This window comes from Lingula anatina, chromosome 4, assembly GCF_051362555.1.
Source record: "Lingula anatina isolate TDL-2025a chromosome 4, LinAna3.0, whole genome shotgun sequence".
NCBI lineage: Eukaryota > Metazoa > Brachiopoda > Lingulata > Lingulida > Lingulidae > Lingula > Lingula anatina.
Genome location: NC_141770.1, coordinates 25,851,348 through 25,867,203, shown reverse-complemented (window position 1 = coordinate 25,867,203; position 15,856 = coordinate 25,851,348). Strand labels below are relative to the sequence as shown.

Sequence of the window (15,856 nt, the reverse complement as noted above, 5' to 3'; positions counted from 1 at the left end):
ACCCTGACCCAGAGAGAAACAAAGCCCATCACTGATAATAATTTTTATTTTCTGTAAAGTCTGGCATACAACCCAGTAATTATTCATTTAATACAGGAACATTGAGTGTACTATGTTTAATTATATGACAATAATATGTTAAAGGTTGACTGATAATTAATCTTCACACTTCAAGAACGGGAGATCACCAATAATATATATATATATATCAAATGTCTACAATCATGTGAACGGTACTAAGTGACTATTAATTATAGATATGCAATAAAATACCGCGCATGGCCCATTCCCTGCATGAAGAAAATTGAACCTGTTTACTGACAGCCCCCTGATGAGTACACTTTTATTGTAGATTAACAACAAATGTAAATAAATAAAGAAATCAATCATTAGGGAGTTAGTTCCCCATCTTGTGTAAGTTGGGGAGCGTAATGGAACCCTGGGTGTGTCGAGTTTTCAGTCAATCTGCACCATTCTACATGGTTCACCAGAAAATAAAAGTGTAGGAAAAAAATTGCTTTTATAATACCCAAAATTTTACATGGCCCAATTCAGAATAGGGGACTAACTAGTCCGAGGGTCAAATATGGCGACCCACTACAAAGCTTGCTATCTAATACTCTAATAGACACTGAATGGACATCCTGTGGGGAATTATTCAAGTGGGTCGGCCATATTTGATCCTCAGACTAGTAAGTCCCCTATTCTAAATCAGGCCTATGTCATATGGTACTAGATACATACAGCACCCTATCCTTCCAAATCTGACCACTTTCAAAATTCCACAAGGTTGAAAATGAAGCATCCACGTTTACTTGCACACATTACCAAAATAGTTTCTCATTATTGACAGCATATTTTTATAAACAGATTTTCGTATAACAGATTTTGGTCAGAAAATATGTCAGCTCTCCTTAATACTATCAACCTATTGCTGAATTACTCGCTGCCAAATTCCTTCTAATATCTATAATCTGTGAGGTATGTCAAGCTATAAAGATATAGGGGTATTGAAAAATTCTATTTCTTTTATAAGTGAGTAAGATATTATTTTGAAAACGAACTACAACAACTGCTGTAAACCTTAATTAGGCCATTTCATGTGATTATCGCCTTAGTCAGACTAAGGGTATGATTAGGTGATTATTTGATTACATCAAGTTTTTGATTTCAACCTAGTTTTAAGAAAGTTTCAAAAGTGTCTTTTCTTTCCAAATATTATAAATATTATAAATTCCCTTTCAATACATTTAGGAAGGTGACATTTCACCCCATTACTTGACAGCATGTCCCCAATATCACATAATGCAAGAACAAATTTTTGTCTGACCACAAGTAAGATGCAACTTTGATTTAAAATCCCAACCAGTAACCTCACCAGACTTCACAACGTTCTCTATAAAAATATCCAGCCAGATTGGGTGCTCACACATGGCCTCAAGGAGTTATTTTCTGCAGATATTTTTCTGGCTTATTCTGTGCACATTTCTACCCTCCAAACAAATTTCGAAAAAGAAAAAAATGCCATCATCACCCAAAGAGAAGTGATCACACTTCATATAAAAGTGTCATTCTGTTGCAGTAGTAGTTCACGCATTCTAACAAAACCAAGGGTCTGTCAGGCAAGGAAGTTTATAAATGAGCTTCACCCCTCACAATGCCAATTTACAGAAGATATTTATAGTGTCTAATGGCCACATCAACATCACACCTGTCTGTCACATTTTTTACATGACGTCACATTTTTTTACATGACCCATTCAATACACTGCAAGCCACTCACTACTTTCCATGGAAATAAAATAAATATTTGTAAAATCCTTTAAACCTGCATGCTTTCCTTTCTATATCTCGTTTCCTTTGTCTATTCCTACAGGTATAATTATCAGAATCCAGCACCATGTACTATGATATTGTATAAATTAAATAACACCATGTTTGACCTGAATCAATCTAGCTATTTTGGGGGGTTCTTTCTTTCCCTCTGGGATTAACATCTTGTCTCTGGATGCCTGGTTATGAACTTCACAATCTTTCATTTCATAAACCTCAATTAGCTCTGCTAAAAACTCTCCTACATGCACCACATGTTTATGTGGCCACCTCAAAGTATAAAAACAAACTCTCAGGGCTCATTCCCATTGAAATAAGATCAATACAACTCCAGGAAGACTAGCTGAACGCAATCAGATTAACACACCTCCTCTTGCTTACAACATACATAATCACCAGTTTTTCTGTATTCTACTTAATGCCAGGAAGAGGTGTGTTAATTGGTTAATCTAATTGCATTCAGTTTGAGTCCCCGCGCAGTTCAATCAATATACATAGAAAGACAGTTCCATTGGATATGAGCCCTTAATTCAGTCATCTAATAAACACTTATGGTCTCGAGATGAAACATATCCCAAGTGACCACACAGTTAACACCTCGTTATTTTGCAGCAATCTTGCTTTGCGAAATTGGAATCAACTCAGTTGTCCCAAGATATTGTGACTAAATGTTCAACCAAGAGACTTTTTTGGGGGGATTTGGAGGAGAATGAGGGAAGAAATAAAGACACCAAGTATGGTGACGCAAGGAATAAGAAACTGATTTATCCAGAAATTATCTCTTGACTGTTTTATCTCAAGTTCTGAAGAATGACTGTCATTTGCACAACAGTTTTGTGTTTTGTGTGTTACTTTTGTATTGCTATCTAAGACCACATTCCTGGCACATACAGTTTCTCCCTAATGGATATAAGGTTAACCACACCTAACACCAATCCTCACACATTTTCTAGTCTCATTTATCATCCCGCCATACTGGCAGTCTGGATTGAGGCTATTTATGATGATTCCTATTGCTTGAACTACAATATCTCTACCATCCTTGCTTGTACTTCAAAACTTCTGTCTTACAAATATTTTTCTGTACAAGTCATCTTCATATGTCAGCATCAGGTTCTTTACCGTGGAGCAGCACCACCTATTATCAAGATGAGCCCTACAATATATTTACAAATTCTTATTCAAAAATTCTTTCAGTAAACACATCATAAACTGTAGTAATTCCATGTCCATCAGGCTTTATAACAATTCAGCTACCAGCCTACCTATTACATCTCTAGAATATTATATCCAGTGGCACTTTACACACTGCAGATCAATCAAACACAAATGGTGTGCTTTCTATTGCCAATCACAGCCTACATGTACAACAAGCAGCCATCTTGATGACTTGCATAATTGGAAACAAAAAACCGTAGAGTCTAAACAGAGAGAGAAAGAGTCAGTGGTCGTTCTGTGCAGTGCAATGGTAAAAACTGTCCAGCTAAATCATGCACCTAGGTTAGTGTAAGTAGTCCGTAACTGAGGCAAAAGCACAGGATCCTGCGCCCACTTTGGCCATCATCTTCATACACTCTGTGGCTTGGCCTATGATAAGCTGGAGAGGAGGGGTTTTAGGGAGGCCATGTGATTCTGGAAGGACAACAATAAATGTTTTCATCTTAACGGTTTTGTTATTAAACATTAAATTTTAGGCAGTCTTTTTTATTATTATTATTATTATTATTTTATTTTACAATTTATCTTCCAATTGATTACTTTCCAATGTTTCTTGTTTGAAAGATTTTATTTCTGCAGACAAAAGTTAAAAGAAAGTTTTGAATATGTATTTATGTTACTGTGTGTGTGTGTGTGTGTGTGTGTGTGTGTGTGTGTGTGTGTGTATGTGTGTGAGTGTGTGTGTGTGTAGTTACCTAGGATGGCACTGTTGAGGGCAGCACAGACAGGTTCTCTCTGGACAGGGTCCAGCTGAAAACCCACAGGACTGTTCCACGGGTCTGAGTAGGCCAGCAGGCTGAATGCATCCTGTACACAGAGAGATTTTATGTAGAACTAGACACAAATGCTGGTAAATACATAGAAATTTATTGATGGAACTAGACAGAAATGCTGATAAATACACAGATATATTAGAGATATAACTAGACAGCAATGCAAAGAAATAAATAACTACTGACAGCAATTTTGCAAGAATGATATTTTATATCATTCAAAAAATAAATTCTTTGAGACAGCTTAATAACTTTGATAATGGACAAGTTTCACCCACCTGCAGTGCCTTTTTATTGGCTTGGTTTTTTCCGTATTCATTGCGTAGTTGTACACTCATAGCATGAAGTTCCCTGCCGTATTGGAGCATTTTTTCAATGGCGGCTTGGTTTCCTCCACATAACTGACGCTTCTGTTGGTGTGGAAACTCACTAGTGTCTTCAAGAATGACAGAATAGGGTTACAATACACACCAACTGCAGATAATTTAACTCTTAAAATTCAAGGTTTTCTTTCAATTTTTACCCACTTGATATATTGTCCAGTAATAAAACTAGAGGATCAGAGAGGCGATACCGCCTCCGAATATTGTACCACCAGCTGGAGCAAGCGCATTCGTATAGACCCCCACATACACAAAATAAGGGACACAGCCACTAGTCTTGTGCTTGACAAGCTGTAAACATGCAATCAACAAGAATTTTCAATATTTGCAAAAAATATATGAAACTAAAAATGGTACAATCAAATTTAAGTTCATCGTAAGGTAGGTGAAAGGTCATTTTCAAGGTCACAGTAAATTGCCAGTATATGACTTCCTATTCAAGTTCAATAGTAACTATGGACCTATCTCTGCCAGGTTTGGAGTTAAAAGAGAAAGAAATTAGCAGAGTTCAGTTCATGATAATAAGTAGATCAAAGGTCAATTTCAAGGTCACACTTAGATTGCCAGTATATGACTTCCTATTCAATTTCAATAGTAACTATGGACCTATCTTGCTAGTTTTGGAGATAAAAGGGAACCAAAATTTGCAAAGTTCAATTCATGATAAAAAGTGGGTCAAAGGTCAATTTCAAGGTCACACTTAGATTGCCAGTATATGACTTCCTATTCAAGTTCAATAGTAACTATAGACCTATCTTTGCCAGTTTTAGAGATAAAAGGGAAGCAAAATTTACAAAATTCAGTTCATGGTGAAAAGTAGGTCAAAGGTCAATTTCAAGGTCACAGTAAGATTGCCAGTATTTGACTTCCTATTCAAGTTCAATAGTAACTATGGACCTATCTCTGCCAGTTTTGGAGATAAAAGGGAAGCAAAATTTGCAAAGTTCAGTTCATGGTGAAAAAAAGGGTCAAATGTCAATTTCAAGGTCACAGTAAGATTGCCAGTATATGACTTTCTATTCAAGTTCAATAGTATCTATGGACCTATCTCTGCCAGTTTTGCAGATAAAAGGGACTAAATGTTATAATTTTGGAGTTACCATAAAGTGCCATACATTTCCTACAGAAAAAATTAATTAAAATAAAGAAAAGGTCATTTTGGTCAAAATTCTTGAAATGGGAGGTGCTCTGAAGTTCCAGGTGTTCAAATTTGATGAAATAATGTCATTTTTGACCACAAGTTGTCTGCTTTGCCAAGCCTTATGTATTATTTTTCCGGAGTTCAAAATTTATTATCCATTACCGTACTGCACATTTTGCTTTCACCACCAATATGTATTTTTTGATACAGCGTAACTTTAGAGATAAAAGGGAAGCAAAATTTGCAAAATTCAGTTCATAGTGAAAAGTAGGTCAAAGGTCAATTTTAAGGTCACATTTAGATTGCCAATATATGACTTCCTATTCAAGTTCAATAGTAACTATGGACCTATCTCTGCCAGTTTTGGAGATAAAAGGGAAGCAAAATTTGCAAAGTTCAGTTCATGGTGAAAAGTAGGTCAAAGGTCAATTTTAAGGTCACATTTAGATTGCCAGTATATGACTTCCTATTCAAGTTCAATAGTAACTATGGACCTATCTCTGCCAGTTTTGGAGATACAAGGGAAGCAAAATTTGCAAAGTTCAGTTCATGGTGAAAAGTAGGTCAAAGGTCAATTTTAAGGTCACATTTAGATTGCCAGTATATGACTTCCCATTCAACTTCAATAGTAACTATGGACGTATCTCTGCCAGTTTTGGAGATATAAGGGAAGCAAAATTTGCAAAGTTCAGTTCATGGTGAAGAGTAGGTCAAAGGTCAATTTTAAGGTCACATTTAGATTGCCAGTATATGACTTCATATTCAAGTTCAACAGTACCCATGGACCTATCTCTGCCAGTTTTGGAGATATAAGGGAAGCAAAATTTGCAAAGTTCAGTTCATGGTGAAAAGTAGGTCAAAGGTCAATTTTAAGGTCACATTTAGAGTGCCAGTATATGACTTCCCATTCAAGTTCAATAAAAACTATGGACCTATCTCTGCCAGTTTTGGAGATATAAGGGAAGCAAAATTTGCAAAGTTCAGTTCATGGTGAAAAGTAGGTCAAAGGTCAATTTTAAGGTCACATTAAGATTGCCAGTATATGACTTCCCATTCAACTTCAATAGTAACTATGGACCTATCTCTGCCAGTTTTGGAGATAAAAGGGAAGCAAAATTTGCAAAGTTCAGTTCATGGTGAAAAGTAGGTCAAAGGTCAATTTCAAGGTCACATTTGGATTGCCAGTATATGACTTCCTATTCAAGTTCAATAGTAACTATGGACCTATCTCTGCCAGTTTTGGAGATAAAAGGGAAGCAAAATTTGCAAAGTTCAGTTCATGGTGAAAAGTAGGTCAAAGGTCAATTTCAAGGTCACAGTAAGATTGCCACTATATGACTTCCTATTCAACTTCAATGGTAACTATGGACCTGTCTCTGCCAGTTTTGGAGATATAAGGGACTAAATGTTATAATTTTGGAGTTACCATAATGTGCCATAAATTTCCTACAGAAAAGATTAATTAAAATAAAGAAAACATCATTTTGGTCAAAATTCTTAAAATAGGAAAAGCTCTGAAGTTCCAGAAGTTCAAATTTGATGAAATAATGTCATTTTTGACCACAAGTTGTCTGCTTTGCCAAGCCTTATGTATTATTTTTCCAGAGTTCAAAATTTATTATCCATTACCGTACTGCACATTTTGCTTTCACCACCATTATGTACTTTTTGATACAGCATAACTTGAAAACCGTATGGAATACAAAAAAATGGAGACCACCTCCAGTGTTGGGCTTTACATGCTCTACAAAATGCAAAAAAGAATGGGTCTCTAGCATTAACGGTTCCCGAATTAGAGACAGTTTTCAGTTTCGGTACTTTATGGCCGCTACTCCCGTGAAAATGCACCGATTGACCCCAAATTCACGGAGATGAAAGATGACCCGAAGGGTAACACTTTCCAATAATATTATTGGTTAAGTCTGTGTGGTGTCTGAATAACAGGGCAAAAAAAATTTTTTTCGTAAAAAATTTCATTTTTTTGAAAATTTTGGCCTGTTTGACCTTGAAATAAAGGTCAAAGGTCAAATCCAAGGGCATATTTGAAATCTACACATATGACTTTTGGAAAGCTGTCTGTAGAAATTTTTCCCATAACTCCTTCCGTAGGGTAGATAATTAGCATTTAATTTTGCCATTTTTAGACAAGGGTGCATTGCAATGAGTGCCACACCTAGACCCCAATACCGACAAAGCCCAAATTTTACGTGGAACGAGTTGAGATTATAGGTGACCTAAATCCAAGAGATGGGTACAGGGGCCCTTACCGTCTAGGAGGAGAAGCGGTAACAGTGACTTGGCGGCGGAGCCGGCGGAGCCGCAGGAGCCGCAGGAGCCGGCGGAGCCGGCGGAACATACGGGTCGGGACTAAAACCATGGGTACCGCCAGCGCCTACGCTGGTGGTACAATTACAACTTGATAGCTTTTTCCATTTTTAAAGCAATATATCAGACATTTGTGCTCTCATGAAGGCATTTTCTGGAAATTTCAAATATTTATCCCAGTACATTACATATTTTTGTTACATCCCCCCAGCATCTTATTGTGTAATTCCATCAATGCATTTTAGCTTATATGTAGTGAAGAATAGTATATAAAAGATGCATGTGTTGTATGGTATCCTTTTTTCAAAACTTTTATAACTTTTTTCTATTTGATGAAAAAAATTTCACCCAAAACATACCCATATCACACTCCAGCTCTTCTCGACTAACTCCATTTGTGTGCGAAACTCCATTCGAAACGCCATTACTGTGTGGGGAATGGTACTCCTCTTCTAGAGAGCCCATCTCCACGTCATTGTCTATAAGCCTGTTAGTGGCAGCAGCAGCAGTTGTGGTAGTAGTACAGGCAGCATTGCCATTCATAGAGTTCATATGGTTCATATCTGACTCAGATATAGTCTGTAACGGTAGCCCCATGGGATCAATCAATGTCACATTGTTGTGTGTACTTTGTTGTTGTTGTTGTTGTTGCTGTTGTGATAAGGATCCCTTAGTTGCTATAGTAATCCTATTAGGACTATTGTTCCCAGAGCTGTTGGAGGCTGACCGCTGTCCACCGTGAAATGAGGAGTGGTGGACAGGGCTCATGTTAGGACTGGACTTGCCACTGCCACTACTGTGACGCGATTTGGGGCTGCGTATGGCAGCGCCGCGCACTTCACTGTCCGTTCCATTGACCATTTCTATAAACTGGCGACATTTGAGCATGAACAGCAGGTTACTGTGGCTCTCCAGTAAGCCTGGGTACAGTTGCTGTGTGGTGTCAATAGCCTCCCCCATTCTGCCAGCTAGAACTAGCTTCTGTATTCCTGCAACCACAGAATATCGTAAACACATTACATGAGCCACTATGAACAACTAAGCTGACAGGATTTCAAAATGCCCATGATATTTACATGGTATAAACACAATGTAACCAATAAATACTGTAAGGCCTAAGATATTTTACACTTTTTATATGCTTCCCTGTCATTGAAAATAAAGCCATTTTACAAACAACCAAACTGCAAAATCACACACTTTTAATCATCAAAAAAAAAAATTAAATTCATTCTCTCTTCATTAAAAACCTCTATAAAACAGGAAGTTATGTTTTAACCATAGCACAGTTTCTCTTTTTCTCAGGGCATTTTCAGATCACTGTAGCCCATCTCTAAACCCCCCCCCCCCCAAGTTCTCTTACGCTGTCTGTTCTTTATAGACACCAACTCCTCTTCAAAAGCCTGCCCAGTGTTCCTGGCAAATGATTCTGCTGTAGCACAATAACCGTGGTGGACTAGATATGTGGACACAATCCTACAGAGGGGAAAAAACATAACAGTAATACATATGAGCTAGAACACAATCAGAAGAGACAATGCAATGAGAATGGGTGTCAGTCTGTTCATCTGATTGCACTCAGCAAGAGTCTCCATGGAGTTGGCATGCAGTAGCTAGGCCAATAAAATTCACTGTGAAAGGCCCCTCTGATCAACTTTATACCTATACAAATCCAGCATTTTCACTTTATGGGCAGAGTGTGTTAAACTGGGCTCTCTGGCTGACTTTTAGGGTATACATGTCCAGCATTTTCACGTTACAGGCACAGAGTATACAAGGGGTGAGGCATGCATCCCTAGACTTACTTCTGTAGAGCTGTTTGGAACTCTCCTCTTCTGTCTGGTACAGGGAAACGTTCAATGGTGGTCCTGGTCTTCAGACGCCACTCCTGGAACCACAAACATCAGTTTTACTTCAAAATCCCATATGGTATTAATAAAACTACCATATTCAATATAAAGAATCACTGTAGCTACAAATTACTATGCTGACTTTAGAATTCCCTAGCTTCCACAGGACTATAGGCCCATTACCTTCATGTAGTCCTCTATGTCAAATACAAATGGACTCTGTCCAAAGTTGGCCTCCACCACTTCCCCTGGGGTCTGGAGACCCACTGTGGGATACAGATTACCCTGGAAGAAGAGGTACATCATTTAATATGACATATCTAACATGGAGTTAGATAGCAGAGAGATGTAAAATATCTTCCTACGGTCCTACCAATCTGCCTATTATGGGAAAAACCTCCTCTAGCTGGAAAAGGAATTAGATGTCAAGTGTTAGTCGATTCTGGGTTGTTCAAATTTAACACACAATTTACCCACTGACATCAATTCTCATTTTTCCTTAATAGAAGATTTAACACAATTTAAATTTGAAGTATTTTCCCTTTTTATTTCTGGCATGAACGTTAAACACAGCCTTTAACAGGAGTAGTTTACAAGTTATAAATAACTACTTACTGGGAGATCTGTGAATGCCACACCTGAAAAAGAATATGAAAATCCAATTACAACCCTTTACCCACTATGAGCCTCTCTATTATAGACATTAACTTCTTATGTTACTAATTTTGCTCATAATACATGTAGTAGTACATGTAATATCACTCACTTTTAATATCTTTTTAGATCAATGAACACCCACATCTGACAGCTAATGTATCCAGAAAGAACACTAATCACTACTTTTGCCTACAGGTGACTACACACAGCCTTTCAACCAGCCATTTTCATATTTTTGCTGCTTTCCCCAACCAACACTTTAAATGCCAAGATACACACCCATCCATATACACACAAATACTCACAAACACAAGTACATGCTCTCTAACACACACACACACAGGCGATCTGTCAAAATTATATAATAAAACTGTTTCATAAATAAGATACATATTAATCAAAGACTTTTAATCTCAGCAAAGAAGCACATATGGCCACAACAATACTGAATCCACAGGCAATAAAACACTCCCAACACAAAATAAGTTACTGTTAAACAAGAAGGGTCATCTTTTAATCATAAAGACTGTCTGTAATCATTATATATGTGACAATAAACATGAACCAAGCCTTTTAAATCAAGTTTTTCAGCACCTGAAGTATCAAATAGGGTGATGGCTGATTCATCAATTAACAAAGACATTGCATTTCACCCAACAAAATTGAATAACAGGATCCAATATTTTAAAACAGTGAACATAACAAATCACCACAGGAAAATGGGCTGTCAAGCTGAAGGAGAAAACATAAGGAAATAAAGACAGCAATGTTTAATTAGCAATGACTTAACAACAGGACAAGAGGTGAAGCTGAACCCTGGGAAATTATAATGCCAAGCACTAGAAAAACATTTTGTAAAGCTTTCATTTTTGGAATACAAATTAGCTAAAATGTGGCTAAAAATAACTGTTAATGTTATGTACATAATAACATGTTTATGCAATCATGTTTTGATCTAATTTCATGATATGCTGGCAATTTGATATAAGAGCACAAGTTTTGTCCTTCCAACATTCTGCATCACAGTAAATATGAGACTTATCTCTGCAAACACAGACACAGACAACTCTGTTCTTAAGATATTATCAATATTTTTACAGCCACGTGCACTCATGTTTGAATGTAAGCAAGCCAACATACACGCCCGCATACACAAACACAAACACACATACACACACACACACCTACTGACCAAGTTCTCTCACCTACATTCACCACAGCAGGCAGGCATGCATACACAAACACACACACACGCACACACCTACTAACCAAGTTACCTCACCTAGATTCTCCATAGTATACGTGCATGCATACAACCTACGCCTACGGACCTAGTTCTCTCACCTAGATTCAACCTCGCATGCACACATGCACATACAAACACAAGCAAGCAAATACCAACTGACCAAGTTGTCTCACCTAGATTCAACCTCGCATGCAAGCCCGCATGCACAAACACACACACACACACACACACACATCAACTGCCTAAGTTATCTCACCTAGATTCACCCCATTCTTGGTATAGAAGCAGGTGTTGTCAATCAAGTTGATGCAGCACCCCACCACATCACCAGTGGTGAACGTAGGACCATACGGCTGACCGTTGCCAGAGGAACAAAATGAATGCCCATCATCTCCATGGTAACCGTACGAATGTTTGTCCCAACCTGAAATTGATTAGAAATCAATCACATTTCTTCTTGGTTCAAACATTTTATTGATCTGAGCTGGACACAGGCCGGGTCTGGCTTATAAATGGCCACTTAGTTTCAGCCATAAATATTGACTTTGGTATGGTCATCTACACTATTTACTATGATCACAAATACTAATCTGTTATCCGTCTTACAATTTTTTGCTGCGCCATCTAGATTACACAGAGCTTAAACATTTAGATTACACAATGGGCAACAGAACAAAATAAAAGGATACAGGAACAATAACTATCCATGCAATATAAAATTAACATTTCCTTTCTGTATCTATTTTACTTTCTGCCTGAAATAACCACAGGAAACTTATTCTTAAATTCATTTCATCTAAAGCTTATTATTCATGGTTTATTATGCAAGAGCAGGAAATCAATTTATTCTGAAGTTTTTTTCTTCTTTCACCATGTACATATATCACGCACTTAGATTTAGTGCTAGCATGGGTTGTGGGGGGAAAATGCGTACTTGAGGTGAAAGGAATTTCCATTATCATAAACCATTTAGTAACACTCAATAGTAGACCAGAAGTGCACTATCTCCAGTGCTGCCGTCTTACCTGGCTTAGGTTCACAACTAAAAGCTCAGTTGATGAGATAACATATGGCTTTGCTCTCCCAGACAGGTATTAAGACTATTTATATCCCGCCAAGGTAATCATGCTTTCAGAGCACAGCCATGAATAAGCTGATAGTTCACCTCCTAGTAATCTGATTACACACACTCTACTTGGCCTGGTGGTGGAGCAGGGATGTTTTTACACTACAGAGCCCCTACTAACACACACTCCCCCCTTATTACATCATGAAAGTGTGTTGCACTGGATCAGTTTGGGTCTCTTGGGTTATAACTGAAGGGTCACTGCCAGGGTCACTTTGGGTCAACTTGATATGCCTCCATGCTGGGCCTTAAATACGTTTAAATTAGAATTGGGGTGTTCAAGATTTCAGATCTTTTAAAAATCTAACTGTTGACTGCAGAAAGACAAAGTATCTTTCTAGGGAATTAGGATTTGTTGATTTTTGTGAAGGCAATAATTGCTGTGCTCCATTAGAAGTTCTGAACCTTATATTTTGGCAAGATTTCAGCTGGCAGGTGATTTTGCTCCTTTTTTTCTTTTTTTTTCTCCCTAGATTAACAGGATGAGAAGGCCTTAAGCTCCTTAAATTCTTAGAAAAAATTTCTGAGGATCAACCTTAAACTAAAACACATGGTAAACTGCAATGATGATACTCGAGACTTCTAACTGTGAACATGCCTAGGCTTTAAAGCTTAAAAGTACTTTTAGCTCTAAAAACTAGGAGCATCAAGCTCCCAACTGAGAATGCCTTGGTTACCTTATTACATAGAAATGGTGTACAAACAAGTGAACATCCTGCTTGTAGAGAGCCACATGGAATGTTGTAAAGCTATAACACCTTAACTCTAACCCACCCAGTGGACTGTCAACTATCTCATGTGGACACATCTGTCACTGTGGTCTTCTCAAGTAACACAAGTTGAGCAACATGACATTTTCAAAGACCTGAACCTTAATTCCAGAACTAAATACATCCGTCCTCCCTGCCACTAGAGAATTGTAAACAATTTACCTCAAATGAACTCTTTGTACTCTTTTGTAAGTTAAATCATTTCATTTTGTAAGTAAAATAATTTCACTAAATTTGTGCCTCTCTCTCACTTTCTTAGTCAGTCTAACTATTTATTTACATTACTATTTTATTTTGTTCTGTACTTGACTTTTATCATTTGCTTACTAGTACTAGTACTTATCTATTCAGTCATTTAACTACATATAATCATTTATCTATTGAGGCGGTGGGGGAGGGGGAGGGATGAATTGAGTTGAAATTTTTGTGTAATCTTTTATCTGAAGATTTCCATCTATTTCAACCCAGGAAAAAATCATTTCCAAAAATCCACAATGACAATCTATTATTCTGTTGTTAATCTCATTGCATTCAGTGAGAGTCCAAGCAGAAATAGTTCAAACTACCTATGACAGTTTCCTTAAAGTGTACTACCCAGTATGATGGTTACATTGTGGACACACCCTACACAACCCCCTCTCTCTCTCACCTGGCAATCTGTTCATGTTCACTCCCTGTGCTGACAAACCAATGCCCATGTACCTGGAAAAAGAGAGCACATAATATAAGAACATAATGATTAACTGTATCATAATCTTTTCTCAGGCAGTTTAAATAAACTGGAAAGAGGAATATTTATAGTAGAGACACAAGTTCCCAGTGATCTCTAAAAATCTCAGGGTGTTCCCATCCTTCATAAGGGGCCTTTCAGGATGAGTTGATTGGGATAGCTACTGATCACCAACTCCATGGGAACTCTCGCTGAATATAATCAGACTAACAGGCCAACACACATCCTCCAGGGCTTGAGGAGAATATAGAGGAGGTGGTGATCTACGACTACTTTAGACACAAAAAGAGGCATGCAAGTCTGTTAATCTGACTGCATTCAGTGAGTGTTCACGTGGAGTTAGGTTGCACTAGCTAGGTCATCCCAACTCATTCTTAATGTCTCCTAAGTCCCATTTCAAACAGAGAATGGTCAACCTATCACAGTATGCACTTTTTCAAATTTCTAACCACATGGAACCAAGCCAATCTAATCCTGCCCTGCCCACAGCCATACTGTAATTATCGTGTCCTTTGTTTGGCTTTCCAATGGTTATCTGATCACAACTTATGTCTTCTACTTGAGGTTAATATATAGATTGCTGCTATGTTTTATGGTATATCTTGAAGGCAATCATCAAAATGTCTTATAAAACTGATGTTTATACCCATAGGGAAAAGGGAAGTTTACACCAGAGAACAGGCACACGGAAAATTTGATGAAACAAATAAAAGAGTTGAAATATTTCAATATGTCTAATTTTAAGGATACATTAATCAAATATTTATCATTCACTCTAAGTCTTTTAAATATAGATACGAAAGTTCAACAGTCTTACAAAGTCCAAAGGAAAAGACATAAAATGTATTACTCAATTCTGCATTTTGGATAAAGCTATATCAAATCAAACTTAGCATTTTTTTCAGAGACCCAATTTTTTGGTCTTTCTTCTATATGTTTGTCAGACAATAGGTACAGCAGCTATGACAGTCACCGTATGTGAGGACATCTGTTGGGACTAGAACTAAGGACAAGGGAATAGTGCTGGTTTAACTGCACCTGACTGACATGACATAGATTCACACCTGACAAGAGCCACTAAGGGAATATAAATGTGGTCAATCCATCTCAGCCCAAATCAGAAGACAATGCATTAATATTAAGAGTCAGTGAAAGGGGGGGGGGGGGGGGGGGGGGGGGGGGGGGGGGGTTTGAGTCAGGCATGGCGTGCAACATTTGTGTACAATATCAAAACAAAACAGAGGAGAATTTTGGGTTAAGGTCACATGATGGAGTTTTTAGTGGTTTGAAGTCTAGTGAAAAACCCAAATAACCTGAAAAAAACTTAGGTCTGACATGTCAAAGATCAAATATCTTGGTTGAACAAGGCAAGAAAGCTGTCAAAAGACAGACATATTTAATAAAAACACCACCATAAATGAAATATATGGGCTCAAAACAGGGTAGTTAAAAATTTTCTTGAAATAGGGTAGTTTTTAATTTTTGAAATATTTTTTCCTTTATACTATACTGTTTTAGAACAGACAATATAGTGCTAAATATATCTTATTAAAGCGTGCAGTTTTTTGAGCTGAAGTATTGTATCATAGCATATCAATATATAAAATTAAAGATCTTTGTCACACAAAAAAAAGCCATGCCCTGGGATGACAGAAGTTTCGACCATAAAGATTCAAAGATATGGACTACAGACATGATCAAAATAATCTACTGTCAGTAGGTCAGGTAAATACAGGGCCAAGGTATACAAAAAACATGAGAATAACACTGGAATTATACTATAACGTTTAACAGACGTTATCAT

The 15,856-nt window shown here is 37.4% G+C and overlaps 1 protein-coding gene across 1 annotated transcript in view; it reads right to left on the bottom strand.

Moving 5' to 3' along the window:
* Positions 1 to 28: 28 nt before the first annotated feature.
* Positions 29 to 15,856, bottom strand: part of LOC106157843 (ran-binding protein 9) — a 23,424-nt gene continuing 7,596 nt past the window's right edge. The window contains exons 3-12 of the mRNA XM_013533611.2: positions 13,972 to 14,024; positions 11,683 to 11,850; positions 10,139 to 10,161; positions 9,707 to 9,808; positions 9,479 to 9,561; positions 9,037 to 9,149; positions 8,033 to 8,662; positions 4,103 to 4,260; positions 3,747 to 3,858; positions 29 to 3,465 (exon numbers count right to left, since the gene is read on the bottom strand). Of these exons, the coding sequence (XP_013389065.2) occupies positions 3,335 to 3,465; positions 3,747 to 3,858; positions 4,103 to 4,260; positions 8,033 to 8,662; positions 9,037 to 9,149; positions 9,479 to 9,561; positions 9,707 to 9,808; positions 10,139 to 10,161; positions 11,683 to 11,850; positions 13,972 to 14,024 (1,573 nt within the window). The 3' untranslated portion in view covers positions 29 to 3,334. The remainder of the gene's footprint in view (positions 3,466 to 3,746; positions 3,859 to 4,102; positions 4,261 to 8,032; positions 8,663 to 9,036; positions 9,150 to 9,478; positions 9,562 to 9,706; positions 9,809 to 10,138; positions 10,162 to 11,682; positions 11,851 to 13,971; positions 14,025 to 15,856) is intronic.